Source organism: Galleria mellonella, unplaced genomic scaffold (genome assembly GCF_026898425.1).
Source record: "Galleria mellonella isolate WM207_F2 unplaced genomic scaffold, CSIRO_AGI_GalMel_v1 utg121, whole genome shotgun sequence".
NCBI lineage: Eukaryota > Metazoa > Arthropoda > Insecta > Lepidoptera > Pyralidae > Galleria > Galleria mellonella.
Window position 1 is genome coordinate 3,174,818 of NW_026441983.1, and position 24,032 is coordinate 3,198,849.

The 24,032-nt window shown below is 35.5% G+C and overlaps 2 protein-coding genes across 3 annotated transcripts in view; both read left to right on the forward strand.

The window, feature by feature from the left end:
* The window catches only part of LOC113510127 (uncharacterized), a 33,094-nt gene extending 24,702 nt beyond the window's left edge, over nt 1–8,392 (forward strand). Inside the window, exons 14-15 of the mRNA XM_052898141.1 lie at nt 807–942; nt 2,251–8,392. Coding sequence (XP_052754101.1) covers nt 807–942; nt 2,251–2,364 — 250 coding nt within the window. The 3' untranslated portion in view covers nt 2,365–8,392. The remainder of the gene's footprint in view (nt 1–806; nt 943–2,250) is intronic.
* Nucleotides 8,393–13,333: 4,941 nt separating this feature from the next.
* Nucleotides 13,334–23,838, forward strand: LOC113510140 (dihydrolipoyllysine-residue succinyltransferase component of 2-oxoglutarate dehydrogenase complex, mitochondrial-like). 2 transcript variants are annotated; one of them, XM_026893569.3, is made up of 2 exons: nt 13,334–13,472; nt 21,807–23,838. In XM_026893569.3, exon 2 carries the CDS (start codon nt 21,838–21,840, stop codon nt 23,233–23,235), a length of 1,398 nt encoding a protein of 465 aa, XP_026749370.1. In that variant the 5' UTR covers nt 13,334–13,472; nt 21,807–21,837; the 3' UTR covers nt 23,236–23,838. The 2 variants fall into 2 exon arrangements, with proteins under 2 accessions (XP_026749370.1, XP_026749371.1); XM_026893570.3 differs by having other exon boundaries at nt 13,356–13,662.
* The last annotated feature ends 194 nt before the right edge of the window (nt 23,839–24,032 follow it).

Here is a 24,032-nt window from a genome sequence, read left to right on the forward strand (position 1 = left end):
GCGCCGGCGGGATTACCATTCCATTTTCACTCATTAAAAAAAAACCATTAGAAATGTGGATAGATAGATACTCTTTATTGTTTCCTCCAAAAGATTACAATAGTAAAACTATTATAGATACAAACAATTACAAGAAATGATATTATTCAATAATATATTATTATAATTAAATATTTTTTATAAGAACGTAGTCCAAATAAAGTAATCCAAAAAAAAAAAAATTATATTTTGCTATTTTACAACTTCAGTTCCATGTAATGTTTGAACTGTCACATTGTACACATTCACAAAACACGCACACTAGTGTAACTAATTCTTGTCTTGTTTTGTGATGGCGTTGCCAGTGTGTCAGTATGTGAGTATGTTATATTTTGTCTATGGACACAGGTACTATCCTTAATCTATGTCTATGGGAAATACACACATTTTTTTTTTGTTCTAAATTCGTTTTACATCCGGCTTTAAAAAGAAAGAGGGTCTCAATTCAGTTCTTTTTTTTTTTAACGTTTGTTACTTGAAGAGTTCTTAGAACACAAACCGGCGTTATACAGACGGTAGAAGATGCAAAGAGAAGCAATGTCTCGCCTGAAAAAACATTTTTATTCAAGTAAAGTTATACTTAAGCATTTTTGAATAGTCATTTTTTTCAACCGCCCATTCGGAACGCAATTTCAGCCAAGAAGAACAGGCAACTCGGCTGTTGCTCTTTTCAAAAAGTTCCAACTATATAAATAATGAATTTGTGTGAATACAAACTGCTAAGCGGTATCAGATCATAATTAAGATCATTGCCCTATTGTTACCAGGAGCGAAGTGTCGTATTGGCGGTCGCTGGGAGTGAGGTGCGCGGGCTGGTGCGTCAACCGGCCGCTGGAGAAACTCTACTGGAGGGGGGTGCTCCGGGCCCCGTACCTGGCCGACACGCTGCTCGGGGAGCCTGACGTGAGTAGCCTTTGTTTTTTAACCGACTTCAAAAATAAGTAGATTCTCAAATCGATCGTATTTTTTTTGTGATTTCTGACTACCCTTCTCCTAATGGTATTTGTTATTTTTTATTTACTTAATAATAAACCATATATATATATATATATATATATATATATATATATATATATATATATATATATATATATATATATATATATATATATATATATATATATATATTATTTTTTCTAAGGTATTTCGTGGCTAACTTTTGGCTTTTGGCCACAACAGAATATCGGTGTTTTGCTCTTTTGAGGACAAAACAACAAACTGAGTTGTGACCTTACATTTTGTGTTACTGTGACACACGCATGAAGGGAGAAATTGTTGCTTCTTTTATGCATTTTCTTTTTTTTTTTATTAATTTAACATTTTCTTTTATTAATGTTGTTATTTGTGCGCTGTTAGTAATGCAAATAATTTATTTATCTATCTGTCTATCTATGTTTGTTTCTTCATAACTCTGTCAGTTACTTTTTTTTTATCTCAAAAGGATACACTTGCAGATTAGCTCTATATATATTTTATCAAAATTGTCTCAAAATAATTGGTTTTTCCACAATTGAAGTCGGTTTTTTTTTTGGTGAAATACAATCTTTTTAATCTTTAATTAGATGAACTTCGTATCACGTACAGCGCCATCTATTAAAAGGAAGGGTAGTAGAAGAAGGATTGTTAATAAAGTGGTCAAATAGCCCCGTTACTAGTATGTACCCTATCAGTTTTTTTTTAATGTTTGATAATGGAGTGGTAACCCCACCTGCGCTATTGGTGTAGGCTGGCGGGGCACCAGTGAGAGAGGATAGGTGAGGATGAAGCAGGTCAATTAGCCCATCGTGAAAAATTCAACAAAAATTGTTCACGATGATTTCCAGGTTGGAACCACGTGGAGGTCGACCTAATAGGGTATATTGCTAACAATGGGGCTGCCAAACTCCATTGCTAACAATCCCTTTCCCCCACCCTATCAGGTTGACTTCCTCGCGGTTCCCCCTGAAAATCATTCCATTATTATTGTTGTTATGTGACACCCCTAGTTTTGCAGGCGTTTATAGGGTACAGTAACTGTTTACCATCGGCCGGGCTTGTTTGTCACCTTAACGGTATAAAAAAACTTGTTTAAAAAAAATGTTTATGTGTAAATTTAAATTCATATACTATCAAGAAGTGGGTGTCTACTTCCAAACTACTTTTATAGGCAAAAACTATTTACAGGATAAATTTCAAAGTTAACAAGATGCGTTTATTCTGAATAAATTTCAGGTAGAAAAGAAAGATCAAGACAAGGAGCGAGAAAGAGACACTTGCGTACGAGCCGGACCTATCATAGACAAGATACTAGAGTCTGAACGTCGAATGTCGTCGGGGCAGAATTAAAAAAAAAAAACAAATTCATGAGTTAAATTATCTGTGACACATATTGAAATGTCAAATTTTGGAGGGAATTAGTGTTGTAAATATTACAAGACAAAATACTGGAGTTTGAACGTCATGAATGGGGCAGAATAAAAAAAAAGTTTACGAGCTAAATTATCTATGAAATATTGAAATGTCAAATTTTGGAGGGATTTTTTTTTGTAATGTCTTTTAATACAATTCACTACTTTTGGTGAAATCTTGATGTGCGACAGTTGTCCAGCCGTAAGGTTATAAGATAGGTGCTTTAAACAAATTGCGTTGTCTATGCTTTATTGAAAGCCTTAATCTAATTGAAAAGTAATTTTTTCTTTGTAGATGGATGACCAAAAGCCCAATATCGAAAAGCCAAGAATGAAAGAGATGGATTAGTGCATAGTCGAAGCATAGAGTAGAGGTTAGTTTTTTATACCACAGATTACAGAAAGGCGGGAAGATTTGTCTATGGTGCCGATGTGTAAAATGTAACGTTCCCAAAACTTAGACAGTATTTTTTTTTTCTATATGTTTCAAATTATTTTTTTACAATTATAATATTTTTGGAAACTAGTTAATATTAAAGATATTGTTTATATTTATAGGGTAACTTTGATCTAAATAAAAAAAAAAAACATCGTTTCTCCTATATAATGTTGTGAAAACAATTAAAATTAGGTACTACAACACTAAATATCTTCTCTTAATTTTTTTTTTAAATGGATAATGGAATGGTAACCCCACCCGCGCTATCGGTATACACCGGCGGGGCACCAGTGAAGGATGATAGGTGAGGATGAAGTAGGTCAGTTAGCCCATCGTGACGAATTCAACAAGAATTGTTCACGATGGTTTCCAGGGGGAACCACGTGGAAGTCGACCTAATAAGGTATATTGCTAGCAATGGGGCTGTCAAACTCCATTGCTAACAATCCTTTTCCCCCATCTTCTCTTAGTTTAGTGGGGTAAGTCTTAAAATAAATTTCAATTATTCGATATTGGAATCGAGACGTTTTGCATTCTCGAAACGCAACACTAGCGATATAATGGTTCCATATTGTTCTGATAGATGCACATTAGTGTAACTTATCAATCCAAACTTATCTTTACTTTACCAGAGGAAGACTGTACAAAAGGGTGGGATATAGCATGAATTTACAGGGTACAGAGGAATAACACCCGAGTCCTCAGAATGGCAACGCATGGGGGGTATTATGGGCGAAACAGTATACTCTGTTATGTGCATGGTACTGCTCATGTCTATAGGTGACGGTTACCACTTTCTATTAGGCGGGCAGTCAGCTTGTTTGCCATTCTAAGTTGCGTCCCACCACCCTTCAAACCGAAACACAGCCATGCAAACACAACTGCTTCACGGTAGAACCACGAATGGGACAGAGTTTCAATTGCATTGTATTTTTTTGTTCATTTTTCTTCAATCACATCTCTTTTATTTCTAAACCGATTTGAATTTTTTTTTTTTTTATTTGAAAGGATATGCTTTAAGATTGGTTCCAGAGACAGTTAATCAAGTATACTTAAGTAGTTTAGTTTTAAATTCAAAATATTTAGTTTTGCAATGATAGAAGTCAGTCTTTTCTTGTAGAACAAAGTCTTAAACTGTTTTAATTATGATCAGAGTTACCCACCTTTTTTTTTTTTGCATTTTTACCACCATAGAGGCTGAATAGTTTTATTTAATTTTATTAAATATTAAAATTATTATTATTAATATGAAAAATAAAATATACTATGTTTAAATGTTAAATTTACATTGATAATTTTATATAATTTCAAATTAAATTGTACCTTTTTATTTACAAAATTAAAAAAAAATATATAAAATAGATGCAATTGCATCGTTGCAGTTAGAAAAGGATAGCGTAATAATGTTTTACAATGACAATTTGAGCAATAATATGTCTTACATATCAAAATATAAGGTTAAATTTTGCCAAAACGAATATATTTGTACTACTTCCGCGTAGAAGGTTTATATTATCCATAGACATAGTTATGTATAATTCTATATTATTTATATTATATAGTTCTTAAAAATAACAATGTTACCAATCCATCCTCTGAAAATACCTGAATCATTGCAACATTCCTATCTTTAGTTAGCACTTGAAACTCGAACATAACTACTAGATATTTATAGTCTTAGAACACACGTGTTATAGCATAATTGCAGCATGACAGGTCATGTCAAGTTATGACAGCTGACAGGTCACTAAAGCCAAAGACAAAATACGTAACTAACCGATTCAACAAAACAATCTATCGTATTTTTATAATAACTAAGTAATCCGTCGGCAAAATACCCTAATATCGGGGTGAATGCCACAAAAGAAAAAAAAAGTAATCTGTCAAAATGACAGCTGTCACCTGCTATATAATGCTGTACCGTGCGATTGTATTCCATAATTTTTATTTAATTTTTAACCGTCAGGTGGGTCGATTGTTAAACTTTATGCTCTTAATATAGCAACATTCCTATCAACTTGAGCCAGTGCCCAATCTAGCAACTTTGCCACTACAAGCGAAAATGATATTTGCCACCCTACGTAATCGTCAATCGCCCTTAATTTGGCCGCTTCTGGTTCTTATCAGATATTATTTATTTATTTATTTATTGTTTATTGCACAATAAAACTTTGTACAAGTGGCGAGCTTAATGCCATATGGCATTCTCTACCAGCTAACCATTAGGTAAAAACAGAAAGCGTATTAAGGGCAGATGTGGTGAAAAATATGTAACATAATTATAGCAACATACTGAAATAATTATACATAATAATACATAAGAAATATTTTTTACTACCTTAATTTTTATCTGAACTCATTTTTACCGCCTTTAATTTTTGCCAAAACTCATTTTGGCTGTAAATTTTTGTTAGCACTAATTTTAGCCGCATGCCATTTTTGCCAAGGCTCATTTTTGTCTTTCTGGATTTGCTAATTTTCCCCCTAAGATTAGACATTGCCCTAGTTGTCTATATACCTCTAGTAATCACATTTTTCCCTCCCCATCCAACTCCCCCCGTTACCGTACAACATTTACCCAACTTGCCCCTAGGGGCCCCTGCTTGCTCCTGTCTTAATTACCTATATACCTCCATTTAACACATTACTCCCGTCCCATATTCACATCATTCCATGAAAAAAAAAACATTGCGTTTAAATCAGCTTACATATTTTTTCTGAAACCAAATTACACTTAAAAAAATTTATGGTTCTGTCGATTGACATTTTTTTTATCAATGCTAATCCATAGAGTATATAATCTATAAAAACTATTAAAAAAAAGAATAGACAATTGTTTCTCGACTGTTTCTAGAAAGTGGTGATAATGGTACACATAAATAGATAATTTGTATAAGCATGTGTGTGTAGTATATATTTACATACTAGGTATTTTAATGGCATTATAGTTCGAATACGTTTTGCCAATATTGGCATGCAAATTTTTTTATTTGACGAACTGTACTTTTACAAAAAGAAATATTGTAAATTATGTAATGTCAGTAACAGTACAATGAAAACAAATAATAAGAATTCAAAAATATATATCAAAAAATTAAATAATATTTAAATAGAGGGTACTTAATATCTATATAAATAGATATTTCATATTTTCACGAATAGATTTTTTTTAATATATTTTTTTTTTATGGGTGCAAATGGTATGGCAACCCCGCCTGCGCTAAAGTGATACACTGGCGGAGCACCAGTGAAGGGTGATAGATGAGAATGAAAACAGGCCAGTTAGCCCATCATGATGAATTCATCAGGAATTAACCATGATAGTTTCCAGGGAGAACCGCGTGGAGGCCGACCTAGTTGGGTATATTGCTAGCAATGGGATTCTCAGTCTCCATTACTAACAATCCCTCCCCCCCTCCCTATTTTAATATATTAGAATTATGAAATTAATCTTGTTAGTGTACTTTCTTTCAATAGACTTTAAAAAGAAAAAGGTGCTCAATTCGGTTGCATTTAAATTCTGTATTTATTACTGCATAACATAGTGGAGAGCTACACAGCCAATAATTAACGCATGGGGGGTATCATGGGCGAAACAGTATACTCTGTTATGTCCATGGTACTGCTCATGTCTATAGGCGACGGTTACCACTTTCCATCAGGTGGACCGTCAGCTTGTTTGCCATTCTATTTGTGAACCGATTTGGAAGTTTCTTTTTTTATCTGAAAGGTTATAGTAACAGATTGGTCTCATAGGAATTTTTACAAAATGGATTCAATAGTTTTGTTTTTAAATTAAGATAACTGGTTTTGTCACAATTGAAGTCGGTTCTTCTTTGTGGGATACAATTTTGAATTATATAAGATACAAACCGTATTAAAATTTATTATTCACGCCATCTGTTGGCGGTGTTTAGATCGTCTACGTGAACCTGGTACGCTCCGCCAACCATTTGTGGCAGAAATGCTGTCATTTTGCAAAATTTCACTCCGAAATTTTGTCTGTGGCACATCATGTTGATGATTTACAAAAGTGGCAGATTTAAGGGATTCCAAGAAAATTGATTTTTTTTTTATTTTCAATAAAGCCATCTTTTTTTTATTAAGTAAAAATGGCAGGATTTTTTTTATACAATTTAGAATGGCAGACAAGCTGACGGCCCACCTGACGGAAAGTGGTAACCGTCGCCTATAGACACGAGCAGTACCATGGACATAATAGCGTATACTGTTTCGCCCATGATACCCCCCATGCGTTGCCATTCCTGAGGACTCAGGTGTTATTCCTCTGTACCCTGTAAATTGCATGGGTACCTCTGTCCCATCCGTGTTTCAACCATGAAGCAGTTGTGTTTGCATGGCTGTGTTTCTGTTTGAAGGGTGGGATATGGCGTGAATTTACAGGGTACGTGATGCTCGTGGTGATGTGGTTATACTCCTTGGTTGGAACCTTGTAAATATTTTTACTCATTTTTAATTCTTTGAATTTTCGAGAGGCGTGCCATGTTATCGTAGACAGTTTATATTTTGCTTTGTTTTTCGGTATCAGAAAAAATATGTACTCTAATGCCTTACCAAAGACCTCTTATGCAATAAAATAGTTGTTTTAAATGCTGATTAAATTTTGTTTATATATACGTAGTTAAATTGAAGGTATTATAAGTAAGTAGTGTATTTATTAATTCATTTTAGATTTAATATAAGTGCAAAACGTTTGCCTGTTTTTAGCGGCTAAAGTTCGCTGTCCATTGAACGTTAAGTTTTAATTTTTTTTTTTCTAAATTTGTTCAAAAAAATATCTTGTTGCGGTTATATATTATTATTAATTTAATAAAATTCACGTCTTAATTTATTATTAACTCTCACTGTCAGAAGGCCAATAGTGTGAGAGTTGAACAAAGATTTAACAATGCGTTCACTTTTTGTAAGGTAATTAAGTTTCCGCAATTATCCGCTAGAGGCGCTGCTAAAATTTGTTGTATCTCAGGTTTTTTTAATGCATGATAATGGAATAGTAATCCCGTCTGTGCTAACGGTATACGCTGACGAGACACCTGTGAGGGGTGATAGATGATGACGAAAGCAGGCCCGTTAGCCCATTGTGACGAATTCCACTAGAATTAATCACAATATTTCCAGGGGGAACCGCGTGGAGGTCGACCTGGTTAGGTATATTGCTAGCAATAGGATTTTTAGTCTCCATTACTAACAATCCCTTTCCCCCCTATATGTATGTATGTATATATGTATGTATGTATATATATATATATGTATGTATGTATTTATATGTATGTACCCATATTCGTGCAATAAATGATTTGAATTTAAATTTAATCTACATATTTTTCTCTCCAAAGAGTGAGAGAGAGTTTTCAATGGACAGTGAAATTTATTCGATACTATAATAACTTAATATTGTTTTTTTTTTCCCATTCAAGTATTATTATTGCCAAATAATATTGATTGTAAAATGTCGCACAAATTATTGTAAAAGATATTTATTTTTATTAAATTTTATTGTAATTTAGTGTTTTGTTTTTTTTTTCTTTTATGCAACTTTGAATGGCAAACAAGCTTTTTTTTTTACAACACAGGGGGCAAACGAGAATGCGGCTCACCTGATGGTAAGTGACTACCGCCGCCCATGATCACCCACAACACTAACGCCATTGCAGGTGTCCTGCCGGCCTTCTTGAGAACTCTGGTGTTATGCCTCTTAAAATAATGTATTCTCATATTAGTGCCTTATTATGTAGAGGCTAAAGGAGCGGCTACCATCATATGAGTCGTTTACTGTCCACTGCTAAATATAGGCCTCCCCCCCATAAGGGGGAATTTGCCAGTAGTTACCACGTTTGGCAAGCGGGCTGGCAACCGCAATTAGGCTTTTGGTGATGTAATAAGCTGACATATGATGACGATATCAGCCATTACTGTCCACTATTGGACATAGGCTTATAACATAGGCATTTTGATGGGTGAAAATGGTATGGTAACCCCGCCTGCGCTAACGGGATACGCTGGCGGAGCACCAGTGAAGGGTGATAGATGAGAATGAAAACAGGCCAGTTAGCCCATCATGATGAATTCATCAGGAATTAACCATTATAGTTTCTAGGGAGAACCGCGAGAAGGTCGACCTGGTTGGGTATATTACTAGCAATGGGATTCTCAGTCTCCATTACTAACAATCCCTTTCCCCCCTCCATGAGGGTGGTTAGGCCAGTAGTTTTTTTTTTTAATGGATGATAATGAAATGGTAATCTCGCCTGTGCTATCGGTATACACTGGCTAGGCATCAGTGAGGGATGATAGGTGAGGATGAAAAGAGAGATCAGTTAGCCCATCGTGACGAATTTAACGATAAATTAGTCACGATGGTTTCCAGGGGAAACCGCGTGGAGGTCGACCTGATGGGGTATATTGATAGCAATAGGGACTAACCCGGATGGATTACCATCAGGCGGGCCATCAGCCTGTTCCTTTTCAACCGACTTAAAAAAATAGGTGTTGTTTTTTATGTTTTATTATAAACCGATTTGGAAAATTCATTTTTTATCTAAGAGGATACACTTACAGATTAATTCCATAGAAATTTTATCAAAATCAGTACTTTGAAATCGAAATAAATGGTTTTGCCACAATAAAAGTAGTTTTTAATTGGAACACAATTTAATTATTATGCTAACAAGCTTCAGCGCGCAGTTTCACGAATTCTATGAAACATTTCTATTACATTATTTTTTGTAACATTTTTTCACATATGTTTTACGACATCTAGTGTCCAGTAGAGAAAACAATGAAAAGTTCAATGAAATGTTTTCTATACATATTTAGTTTAATATGCTGTGAATATTTCGGCACAATTAGTGAAACATTAACACATAAATAGAGAACGTATTTAAAAAAAAATAAAAATCATTGTAAAGCAATCGTGTTCAGTCCGATTGCTTTCACGTTTTCGTCGAAAAATTTCTATGCCAATCTGAGTTTCCGAAAGTAACCGCGAGAGGCGCTGTTAAGTTTTATACGATTCATACTAGAATGCGTCGCTGCTTTTAACATCGGGGATGTCACACGTGTATTGCAGACACTACGTTATGTTATGTTTGATGTGTCTTTTTTATTATATTCATCATCATATCCGCTTTTAATTGTCCACTGCTGAATATAAGCCTCTTCCTTGAGAGGTTTTGCCAGTAATTGTCATGTTTGGCAGGCGGATTGGCAACCGCAGTTAGGCTTTAAAGATATTCTAAGAAGAACGCTGCTGCTCATCCCTCGTACTTCTTTAGTTGTTGTTGTTGCTTCTTCGACACTCACGGGAAAGGAAGGGGCGATTTTATTATTTACTAGCTGACTCAGCAAACATTGTTTTACCATATACATTATTTCGAGAACTATACATGAAAATTTATCATACTACAATTATTATATTCGATTGCCGTCATGCAACCGTAATGCGGAATATAAAAATCGCGATTAAAAAACAGGGGTTGATAAGAAAAGCATGAAAATTTAAAGTTGTATGTATTTTTCAATGCTAAATCTTATTAAAATAAAAATAAAAAGAATTGTAAAAAAATAAAAAAAAAATTTAGGGGTGGGTCACCCTTATCATTGAGGGGTATTAAAAATAGATGTTGGCCGATTCTCAGTCCTACCCGATATGCACACAAAATTTCATAAAAATCGGTAAAGCCGTTTCGGAGGAGTTTGGTAACAAACACCGCGACACGAGAATTTTATATATAAGATATATTCTTTATTGCACTTGTAAATTACAGTGTTATTGCATTTATAAATATTGTGAGCAAGGGTGGACTTATCTCTGACAGAGATCTCTTCCAGTCAACCAAATGCAGTTAGAAAACATGTTGTTAGCGGGCAGCTGAAGTGCTACAACTATTAATATTTAGAATACATAAACAAATATACAGTTAAATAAAATATATAATAACATATTACATAAATACATGTTCAATAAATAAATATAATACCTACCTACTTATGTAATAAATGTTAATGAAGAATTAAAATAAAAACTAAAATACTACCTGCATTTTTTTTAATGGACTATAATAGAATGGCAACACCGCCTGCGCTATTGGTATACATCGGCGGGGCACCAGTGAGGGATGATAAGTGAAAATGAAAGAACAGGTCAATTAGCCCATCGTGATAAATACACCTGGAATTCAGAACGATAGTTTTCAAGAGGGACCACGTGGAGGTCGACCCGACGGGGTATATTGCTAACAATGGGACTGGTAGTCTGCATTACTAACAATCTCTCACCCCCCCATACTACCTACATTAGAAATTTAACTAAATGATTTTAAGGTTTGACAGTTCAATGAGAAAAATGAAAAATTAAGATTATGACTCAAACGAAAAAAAATGTAACTTCAACCTTTTCTTGAAAGAGGTAATAGAATGACTTTCTTGTATGTGGGAAGGGAGTTTGTTCCATAACTGGACAGCTCGATACGAGAAAGAGTTGCCCATAAAGTGTGTCCTACACACAGGAAGTTCAAGCATCCTGGACTGAGCTTGACAGGAGCGTTTAGGACGGACTGGTGGTGGTAATAATTTAAACCGGGAGCGGAGGTACGATGGAGAATTGGGGTTATTGAGTATGTTATAAAGGAAAGAAAGGATGTGCATATCACGTCGAAATCGGATAGGGAGCCATTTTAACTGGTTGCGAAAGGCAGAGACATGATCTTGTTTACGAAGAACAGAATTGAACCTAACAGCTACATTTTGTAAACGTTCCAGTTTGTTTAAAAGCTCCTCAGTCACATCCAAAAAACAGACGTCGGCATAGTCAAATATAGGGAGTTGGAGAGATTGTGAGAGTAGAAGAAGGAAAGTAGGGAGAAAGTATTGGAGTCGCTTGATAGAGTGAAATGAAAAGTGCATGCATTTACTAAGTTCATTATATGATAGAGCCAAGCCAAGATAGAGCACCGTCCATTATGAGACCAAGATTCTCGGTATATACTATTGAAACTCCATTGTAGTGAAGTGGCGGTATCTCGGTCCAATTCAACCTGCATCGCATCCTGCTGCTGCCAATAATGATGACTTGTGATTTAACAGGATTTACGAGAAGGCCAAATGTGTTAGTCCACGATTGTATTGCAGATAAATCAGTATTTAAGGCAGCAATGGCATCAGACAATTCGGACAGTGCAAAGTGTCTGTAAAGTTGTAGATCATCCGCATACAGATGGTAGGGAGAAATAATGATACGAGAAATATTGTTTATAAAAATTGAAAAGTAAAGGAGAAAGCATCCCAACTTACGGTAGACCGGCAGTGAGCGGAGACCAAACCGATGAAGCATCATTGGCTCTTACACACTGCTGGCGACCGAAAAATTGGAAGAAAACCATTCAATAGCAGGAGAGGATACGTTTACTGCTCGGAACACGGCAAGCAAAATGTCAAAATCTACTAAGTTAAAGGCGTTAAAGACTAAAGTTAAGAAAAACAATAGATCTAAGATGGGTGCCATCCATGGCTCGCCGAATGTCCTCAGTAATATTAAGTAGTGCTCCAGTAGTGCTATGGGAAGGACGGAACCCTGATTGGAAAGGGCATAACAGGTGATTGACAGTGAGATATTGATGTAATCGATCGTGAACTACTGATTCAAGGACCTTAGAGAGAATGGGGAGATGGATCTGTGGCGGAATTGGTAGAAGCTGATCAGATTCGGCGTTTTGCAAAGTAGAATAATAAAAGCCTTTTTCCACTGTATCGGGAACATATTACACTTCAGTGAGTAATTTATGTGTGTGATTACTGGCAATATCTCAATATCTTATATTGGTGTAGTAAATTATAACAACGCCTATTTTTTTAAATCGCTGAAAATGAAATAGTAGCGCGCTACTAGCATTCACTGGCGGGGCACCAGCGAGGGATAATAAGGTGAGGATGAGAGAAGGCCAGTTGGCCCCTCGTGATGAAGTCATCAGTAATTAACTACGATGGTTTCCAGAAAGAACCGCGTAGAGGTCGATTAGGATATATTGTTAGTAAGGGGGGCTGCTAAATCCATTGCCAACAATCCCTTTCTCCCTTTTTGCTGCGATAATAGCACAGGATTATAGGAGATCTGTGACACGAAATTTATATTGAACCTTATTGTACACAACTATTCAACGTGTCGCTTGGTATCGCTACTGGAGTCGCAAGTGTTGTTCTCTATTATAATCAAGCAAATAAATAATTCACTGTCTTTGGAATGGCCACATGACTGATTTTGATCTAATTTAAAATAACTAAACGCAATGATGCTAATTTCTAAAACGGAGAATGTTATAAAAATATTAAACAAATTTAAATAAAAGAAATATTATCTATTTAATATTTTAACTATATCTTTATTTATATAAAAGTTATTACTAATGAATACAATATTATGCACGACTTTACAATTTCGTCTTTAACTTAGCAGAATCAAAACGCAATTGCATAATTTTTGACAGATGCCTTGCCATCAATACTCGGGCGAAGGGAAGGCAAATTGAAATAAATGTAGGTCTTTGGGCCACACCACCTGTAAAAAAGTTGTAAAGCAGCGTCAAAATAAAGTGAAGTATCAGTTCTGTTTATTATAAGCACGTTATACTGCAACGATGCATTGAGTAACGCTTCAGAAAAAAGGTTTTACTAACATTGGTCGCGATCGAAACTGTCATGTGGTCGACACTTATGTAACATTTTTGTCTGTGAATTATAATTAATCATTCACTGATAGCGTTTGTTTATCTACTCCAGAAGGTAAGGATTGTGGATTTGTTGTTATTAACATAGATTTTATAAATATAGTTTTATATAGAAATAACCTTGAAAATTCCTCCCATGTAGGCGTACGCCGGCCGTTCCCAGCCACTATCGGGCTTAAAAGTAGTCTCTTTTTATGTAATTTATTACTAATTGTGCCTTATATTAATAAACAAATATTATTTTCCGTTTTTTCGAAGTAACTTTCACTCTGATCAAAATGCTGTCAATCTTGATAGAGTGTCAATTATTCTAATTTCAAATGTGTTACAAGGCTTTCACAATATCATTTAGTAATTGCCAGCCAGTACTTATTGTTTTATTAATTTTTTTTTAATTTTTTCTTAAATTCTATTGAATATGTTTTCTTTTTATATAACTTACATACTCTTATAAATGCAGCTAATAACCGATTTTAATGATATTTTTGTAATGATTTTTACACATTATTATTTGAAATTATATATTAAAAATGTCATCCAATTTATATTATATTTATAGCTTTATTTATCAATATCCAAACAAGATAAACTGTAATCAGTGTTTAATGCAAACACTACATACAGTCCTAGATCCTTTTCTGTAAATAGAGTTACATTTAATAATTTACTTTACTTATTAGAAAGTTGTTTTCATTTTGTTCTATTATCCAATAGTTTTAAAGACTGATCTTATAGTGTTGTTATGTTCTCTTTTTAAAAACGAGCTTAGAATTAAAAATGAGTAAATATATTTAAATCTGATGATAAGTTTTTTAAATTAATTTTAAATTGCATGTTACGGGAAACACCCTCTTCTTAATACAAAAAGTAATAAACAGAGTTAACTTAAATGATATTTAAGTCCCTATTTGTAAGATTCGACAAATGCACTATATTAGTATTTATTTAGTAGTAGTATTAATTTTTTTTAATAATTTTCCAGATTTTGTGTTCTTGAGAAAAATGGTCAAATTTACTCGTAGAAAGCTCAATTGAAAAGATTTTGAAAATTTTGTTATTATGTAGAATAAAAAAAACAATAAACCTTATTAATATTATAAATATGAGAGTGAGTTTGTTTGTTATTATATAGCACCTTAATGGTATAACCAATTACTATAAAATTTGGTATATACATACTATATGGGATGGAGAAGTTTATAGGTTATTTTTTATCTTGGTCAATAAACATATTGCGGTCACACGGACAAAGTTAACAAATAAATTACAAATTATTTTATCATTATTAGTTTATCATATTGTCATAGTGGTAGAATACTGACGGATCTTTATATGTAATATTTGTCAGATCCGTCAGTATTCTACGACTATGACGATATTAGTTTTTTTTTTATTGATTAATTATGTATTTTGCTAAAAAACTAAAATATATAGTAAGCTAAATGTAGTGTGTAGTGGTATTATGTGGTATGTAAGGAGTTTTTATTTAGAGATATATATATATATATATATATATATATATATATATATATATATATATATATATATATATATATATATATCTTTTTATTTGCTTTATATTTCTGCTTTTTTTTTAATATTTAGATTTAGAACTAACATTTGGTACAATTTTTTTTTTTATTCTACATTATTATTGTGTCAAGTTTTTTTTAAATAATATTAACCTATATCTCACTACTTTGTACAAAGGTAGGTATAAAAGATTTTCATTTCATTTCATGATTCCACAAAATTAGATTTTTTTTTATACAACTTAGAATGGCAAACAAGCTGACGGCCCACCTGATGGAAAGTGTTAACCATCGCCTATAAACATGAGCAGTACCATGGACATAACAGAGTATACCGTTTCGCCCATGATACCCCCCATGCGTTCCCATTCCTGAGGACTCAGGTGTTATTCCTCTGGACCCAGTAAATTCACATCATATCCCACCCTTCAAACCAAAACACAGCCATGCAAACACAACTGCTTCATGGTTGAAACACGAAAGGAACAAAGGTACCCAAGCAATCAACTTTCGTACAAAAGAGGAGATCAGGTCAGTTGGCCCATCATGACAAATTCCACATCACAATAGATTCCAGTAGGTACCTCACAAAGGTCGACCTGATAGGCTATATTGTTAATTTCCCTTTCTCCTTAAAAGACGAGTGGTTTCAACATAGAAGGGGCCAGTCCTTTGCTGCGGGTGTTGTAAGAGACGATTAAAAGAATTCGATGTACAAGGGATGAGCAGGAGCGTCTCTTTAAAAAAATCACCAAAGCCTAATTGCGGTTGTATATTAACCTGCCAAGCGTGGCAACTACTGGCAAAACCCTCCTTATGTGGGAACCCTATGTTCAGCAGTGGACAGTTAATATAATAGCTGGTATTATTATTATTATTATTAAAGGAGTAATATAAGCCGATAAATTTTTACCGCATATCAATTTTTCTTAAATATTTCCCGCGTACAGATAAAACAAAATTAAATGCGGTTTCCTCAATTATTTACCTATTAAATTGAAATCTAGCGAATGTTTTATCTATTAATAATTAATATATACGAATAGTGACCTAAGTTTGAGTATTTACACATAAAACGTGAAGCTGTGTTTTCTCTATTATTTATATTACATCCAGGTCTCTCTCTTCGTCTTCTTCATTACTGAAGGTCGTGTCCTTGAAAGGTGTCTGTTGCCTCTCTTATGATGTTATTCCATTTTGCACGGTCTTCAGCTTCTCGCGGGGCAGCTGCAATTGATAGTCCCGTAACGGCGGTAACTTGGTCCGACCATCGATTAGGTAATAGTTCGCGTGTTTTTTCCCTTCTATCTTGCTTACAATGATTAGCTTGTTCAGATTGTTGGAACTTACATACAAGTACAATACAGTACAGTAGGCACACTTAATTCTAACCAAATTACATTCACTTAAAACTAATTCTACTACAATACGTAAAAATATTTCGAAATTATTTCGTTCATATTTCCCGCAAAATCAGCTTCGAGCATATATTGTTCAAATTATTGTCCTATCTGTCTATCTCGCTTTAACGTATAGATAATTATATTTTCTCTCTTTTACATTGCCAACCTATGCACTTTATAATCTTGTTTCGCCGTTTTATGTTTGTAACGTGTATTCTAAATTCAAAATCTATTAACATTCTAAATAAATAAATAATAAAAAAAAAATCAATACGCCATCTCTGTTCAGAATTGGCCTATGTAACCAAGTAAACCAATGTTACTTATTTTTATAAATAATTAAAGTGTGTTCAACATAAAATAAAAAACGATTTCCATACCATATCATATAAGCCATTAATTGTCTACTGTTAAACATAGGCCTCCCCCATAAGGGGTGTTTTGTCAGTAGTTACCACGCTTGGCTGGTGTATTGGCAATGCAATTAGACTTTGGTGATATTTTAAGGGAAATGCTGCTGCTCATCCCTCGATCATTAAGTTCCCTTAGTCGCCTCTTACGACACCCACTAGAAAAGAAGAGATGGCCCATTGCATCCCGGGATCACATGGCTTGATTTAAAAACCTACTGGACCGATTTTGATAAAACTTCTATGGGACTTGTCTGTGGGTAATTTATCATGGGCGGCGGTAGTCACCATTAGGTGAGCCGCATGCTCGTTTGCCCCGTGTTGTAAAAAAAAATATCCTTCCAGATAAAAAAAAAATAATTTTCCAAATCGGTTTAGAACTGACGGAGTTATGAGGTGACTAACATCGAAAAAAAAATACAACCGAAACGGGAACCTTCTTTTTTTTAAGTAGGTTGAAATATCCACGCGTATTTACAGAATACTACTAGATAAACGCTACTTTGAGATCAAACAATAGGAATAATAATATTGCTGCTACTTGTCATTTGCGTAAATATGTATGTGAACGTTAATTAGTAATGAAAAAACGCTAATCAGCGCCATCTCCAGGCGTCATTTGTACTGCCCGCTTTTTTTATAGGTGATAATGAAATAGTAACCCCACCCGCGCTATCGGTATACACCGGCGGGGCACCAGTGAAGGATGATAGGTGAAGATGAAGCAGGTCAGTTAGCCCATCGTGACGAATTCCACTAGAATTAACCATGATAGTTTCCAGGTGGAACCGCGTAGAGGTCGACCAGATAGGGCGTATTGCTAGCAATGGAACTGTCAAATTCCATTACTAACAATCCCTTCCCCCCTGTACAGCCCGATTGTAGCGTATTTATTCTCTTTTAACAAATTAAGAACTAGAAAGAAAGAAGAAAGAAAACATTTATATTATATTTATATTTTTATACTATATTTATATTTAACTAGGATTTCAATTCGGTTGTATTTTTTTTTATGTGTTCGTTATCTCATAACTGACCGACGGTTGTAAACCGATTTGTTTGTTTTTTATCGAAATTTTATCAAAATCGATTTAGCACTTAAGTTTTTAGAACAAAATAAGTGATTTTGTGACGTTTGAAGTCCGTTATTTTGATGGGACATTCTTTTATTATCTGTAAAGTAATATTATGAAGAGAAAAGATCTGTTTGTGAACAGTGGAATTCGTCACGATGGGTCACTGACCTGTCTTTTCATCACCTCTCACTGGTGCCCCGCCAGTGTATACCGATAGCGCAGGCAGGGTTATAATTCCATTATCACCCATTAAAAAAAAACTTACTCCCTGTCTATGTGTAGGTTTTGTTACGCAACTAGCAGTGTTTTGTTTCGTTAAAAAAATCTATTTTAGCTTCAATTACCGCAAAAAATAACATGGGATCATTGGAAGAGCAAAAAGAATTATAAATAATTGATATAATCGTTCACAAAAAAAAAAAAATAGATGAATGTGTTTATTGTCTTTTGCGTTCTAAATTTAAAAAAGTTCCTTTATTTTTTTTTTGTAATTTAAATTCTACCAGTTGCTTTCGAAAGCAGCATAAAAAAATATTGAATTAAAAATGGCGCCTTTGACCTTTGATATTTTCATGATAAATTGTGATTCTTTACCTCGATAATCGCCTTATCTAAAACAGCGTATGTAAAGCAGTGTGTAGGTAGATATTTTGCATAATAACATACAATGCAATGTAGTTCCAGAATTTACCTGCGTAATGTAGCATTTAAAATTTATTCTACAAGGTTTAGCAAAAATTTTCTATAAAAATTGTTTGCATGCATACATCTATCTCACTTCCGTTTTTTGCCATGAAGCTGTTGTGGTTGCATGAAATGTTTTTCGGTTTGAACAATGGGTTATGGCAATGCAATTACGAGTTATGGGGGTATAACATCTTAAGCCTCAGAAATGACAACGCATTAGTAGAACCATGGTCGTCACATTTACTCTGTGATCACCATGGTGCTGTCGTCGGTGAAATTCCTCCGATTCCTCCATGTCATAGATAAAGGATAGTTCTTATGACATTCTCTTTCTACGGATCATATCTTACGTGTATGAATACGTGAGTAGATTGATAAATCGATAAGATTATTGCTATTGATCGAAAGAGATAACTATACTTCATGTAGGTGGCATTTTAGATTTCAAGTCTCTATAATCTATAATTAATAAATATTGCGCAATGTTTTTTTTTAAGAAGGTAGGTACATTGTATGCTTTGAAAACAACTGGGAAAAAAATGTTCCAAAGAGCGATAGCGCATAAAGTCATTTATTTTATTTATATGTTAATTTCACAAGATACGTTAAATAATTTGAAAAGGATGGACGGAGTGAGTAAAATGGTAGGAATAAATAAGATGGCCGGTGTTTGTCACTTGCGCGGAAGTGTTTGCAAGTGTTGTAGTGGTTCTAAATAGTATCGTTTCCGGAGGGCCTACCATGAAACATTTTTCGAAATTTTCTAAACCTAAATTTGATGTTAAAATTACATAATGTAATAATAGTAAGTACTAGTAATATACTGTTTCCTCTTCTTATTGTACGCACACTGCCCGCTGGTAATTAATGCTCCTTACCAATCAAGGTTTGTTGGAAAAGAACTCTTAAAGATTTAAGCTTGCCTGTTGTACATCTTCATTTAATATAAATTATAACAATGTAATTTTTATGTACAATAAAGTATAAATAAATAAATAAATAAGAAATAATGTTAAAAAATATTAAAAAATGTTACATTTTTTTTACTAATATTAAATTTATGACGAATAAAATGTTATGCTCCACATACTCGGCCAATTTCGCTATGAACGATAACACGAAATTGAGTCCGTAAATTTGGAATTTCATTTCGTGGTAGACCCCAGGTTGTTTTCGGCGCGTTTTTAACCTTCTTTAATTTATTGTTATATAACAGTGTTTTACGCCATATGATCGTAAAACATAGTGGTTCATATATGTGTAAATTTTTTTACCACATCTAATTAGATACAGGTTGTGGCATTATGTGATTGACAGGCAGATTGGCGATCGCAGTTAGGCTTTACAGATTTTTTAAGAGGGACGCTGCTGCCCATCCTTCGCCCTCTCTTAGTCGCCTCTTACGACACCCACGGGAAAGAGATGGCCCATTCTATGCTAGAACCACACGTTTATTTTCAAACCTAATTAACAGCATCAATATTTCAGCTGTTTCCATATCACGTTGTATATTGGACCTTGATAGTGTACGTATTGTGTCATCTATTGAAAATTTTATTGATCGTTAAATTTATCACTTATGTAATGTATTTTGATCGTATATCTAAAACTCTAGATGGCGCGTCGAGTGTTAAAAACGTTTTGATTTTTAGAGACTTCCTAATGGAGATGGACAGTTTGTCTGAATTCGTTTTTTTTGACTGTGCATACGAATCATGTACAGATGGCTAGTGGAGAGTAGTCAGTGATTATTCCATTAAAGTTAATTCTGGATTGAACAATAACTATTGTAGTTGGCGAGTAAGTAAACAGTACAAGAACTATTGCAGGTTGAACGTATGGGGTTGCCATATACAAATTAAAATGTATAGTAAGCAGAGTCGAGGGTTGTGAATTGAAAGACCTTGATTGTCAAAACAAGTTTAATACGAGCAACAAGTAATACACAGTTGTTAGCAATGGCGGGAGCGCGCTCTAGGTACATGTAAGACATATGCGACGTATTGGCGGCCGGCGTAAGACTACTGTAGAGGGCGCCAATGTCTATTACTTATAACGAGCGGGTGCCCGCGAGTTGCTCGGATTGGTCGTTCTATTATGTTGGTAGTAGTGACGGTGGGTTGTACCATAAATGTTTTTTTTTATTGGATGAAAATGGTATGGCAACCCCGCCTGCGCTAACGGGATACGCTGGCGGAGCACCAGTGAAGGGTGATAGATGAGAATGAAAACAGGCCAGTTAGCCCATCATGATGAATTCATCAGGAATTAACCATGATAGTTTTCAGGGGGAACCGCGAGGAGGTCGACCTGATTGGGTATATTGCTAGCAATGGGATTCTTAATCTCCATTACTAACAATCCCTTTCCCCCGTACCATAAATGTTATTTTATACGTTTCTAATTGTCAGATGCAAAAAAAATATGTTAGTTTCTAACACTACGTGTTCGCGATTACGTCGCCAATTCCGAACCGAATCTCACAATTCTTTTTGTAGTCGTTTAGGTTTACGTCCGTGTTGGTCCAATTTTAATTTTGTGACCATTGCAACTGCCGTTTCTCTTTTCGGAGCAAAACATAGCTTTTAATCATTTGTTTACATTGCTTGTCACGAAGTACAATCAATGTAAACAAATGATTGTGCGTTCCAAATTCAAATATCTTTAATGTAAAAGTCTGCGTTGACGTCGGATTTATGTCCGTGGGCAATATTTCCTTCGTGTAAGTCGTTGGCGTAGTATTATGTACATTAGGGGTTTTATTATGGCCGGACTTAAATTTATGGTAAGGATTGTCTCTCGATGACTAAAAAACTTGAGAAGACGAGACAAACACAAAAAGAAATTTTCTCCATGAACTATATATCGTCATAGTCGTAGAATACTGACGGATCTGACGATATTACAGATATGGATCCGTCAGTATTCTACGACTATGACCATATATGCCTCTTATACATATATGTTTCGTATGAAATTTGAATTCAACGACAAAGCATCCATAGATTTCTTTTTGGCTTATATTTAAAAAATCCCATTATTCAAACATCAAATTACTTTAATACTCAAATCAGTTTGTTCTTCTTTCCAGGATAATTCGAAGTCTCCACTAAACACTTACAATGTTAAGACGCTGCTCGAAGCACTTACAGACGTTATACCGGAGGCAGGGGCAGGGCCTCCGTTTCCGTTCTACTGAGGTGCCCAAAGTCCTCGGTACCCTACCTCGAGCCAGGCTCGCTCAGCCCAAGGTCCTGACTGCCCACAACCAAATAGCCTCAATTCACTTCACTAGTCCTCTTTTTGAAGAACAGGATGTCAATACTCCAGGCTTCCCTGATTCCGTCTCCGAAGGAGATGTGAAGCTCGACAAGAAAGTCGGCGACGCTGTAGCAGCCGACGAAGTGGTCCTCGAAATTGAGACAGACAAAACAGCAATCCCAGTCATGGCGCCCGGACACGGTATCATTAAGGAGTTATACGTAAAAGATGGTGATACAGTGAAAGCTGGACAGAAGTTATTCAGGATAGAAATTACAGGAGAAGCGCCGAAGAAGGCGGCGGCAGCTGCTCCCGAGCCGCCTAAGGCCGAGGCTCCTCCTCCGCCGCCGCCGCCGCCTCAACCGTCCGCGGCAGCACCCCCACCACCTCCGCCACAGGCAGCTGCCCCACCACCACCTCCTCCCCCTAAACCCTCAACGCCTCCCCCAGCGGCGCCGGCCTCATCCATCCCCGTCGCCGCGATCCGACACGCGCAATCCATAGAGACGGCCACTGTTAAGGTACCGCCATCGGATTACAGCAAAGAAATAGCTGGTACCCGAACGGAGCAGCGCGTCAAAATGAACCGCATGCGCCAGCGCATCGCACAGCGTTTGAAGGACGCGCAAAACACGAATGCGATGTTGACAACCTTCAACGAAATCGACATGTCAAACATTATGGCGTTCCGGAAGAAGTACCTCGACTCGTTCACCAAGAAGCACAGCGTGAAACTAGGTCTCATGTCGCCATTCGTTAAGGCGGCCGCCAATGCTCTTCTCGACCAGCCAGTGGTGAATGCTGTTATAGAGGAGAACGAGATCATATACCGCGACTACGTCGATATTTCTGTGGCAGTCGCGACCCCAAAAGGTTTAGTGGTGCCGGTCATTAGGAATGTGCAGAATATGACATACGCTGACATCGAGTTGACGGTTGCTGGCTTGGCAGAGAAAGCCAAGGCCGGCAAGTTAACTGTAGAGGAGATGGACGGAGGTACCTTTACAATTAGCAATGGTGGAGTCTTCGGTTCTTTGATGGGCACGCCCATTATCAATCCGCCACAGTCCGCCATCTTGGGTATGCATGGCATATTCGAGCGGCCCATTGCTCTAAACGGCCAGGTGGTTATCCGACCAATGATGTACATTGCGTTGACATACGACCACAGGCTGATCGATGGCCGCGAAGCCGTCTTGTTCCTTAGAAAAATCAAGGAGGGAGTAGAAGATCCGGCCACCATCATTGCTGGGCTGTAATTAGATAAAAATATACGGCGCTTCCGGCGCGCATCTACAGTATATAGAACAAGTTACCACGTAAAACAATTCCATTTTTAAGTGACAATGATTTTTATGATTAAAGTAATTTCCACGGTGCTGATTTGATGATCTTACAACCCCACCCATACAGGCTGTATGGTCGAGTGGCTTTTGCCTATCTGCAAGCAGTGTGTTAAAAAAAAACCAACAATTTGTTACATTCGATATTCAAAACGTGTAATGGCGGCCGAAAGTGCCGTATCTTCCGGTGCCGGTTCCGAAAGAACAATCGAATCATTGTAAATTATTTCACTCTTTACTTTTAATAGCGAACTAGATATTATCTGATCTATTTTTTTTTTTTATTTATTGAAACGTTTGTTTTGTTATTGCGTATTATTTTTCGTTTGTAAGTGTTAATTAAAAATATATGAATATATGAAACGAGCACGCCTCCCCATTCACTTGCAACTTGTTTCATTTTAATTTTATTTTTTTTCTCTCTCTCGCAATATTCACACATTCGTTACATAGATAACTTGACGTTAATTTATGATTCGCTTCGAATAGTTTATAAAATAAATATTAAATTAAAGTACATGTTTTGATTTTTACTTCAAACTTTCAATATTATCTCACATTTTACGTCATATCCTTTTGACTCGATCGAAGACGGGCCATGAGAGTTCTTCACTATCCCAAACGTAAAGGCGGTATCGAGCCTTTAACTCTAATCTGAGACTTTGCCTCCCTTTGTGTAATTTACCGCTTGTGTAGCGGATTGTGTTCTGAGG

Coding starts and splice junctions, on each gene's coding strand:
- LOC113510140 (XM_026893569.3), top strand. CDS start 21,838: ATGTTAAGACGCTGCTCGAAGCACTTACAGACGTTATACCGGAGGCAG.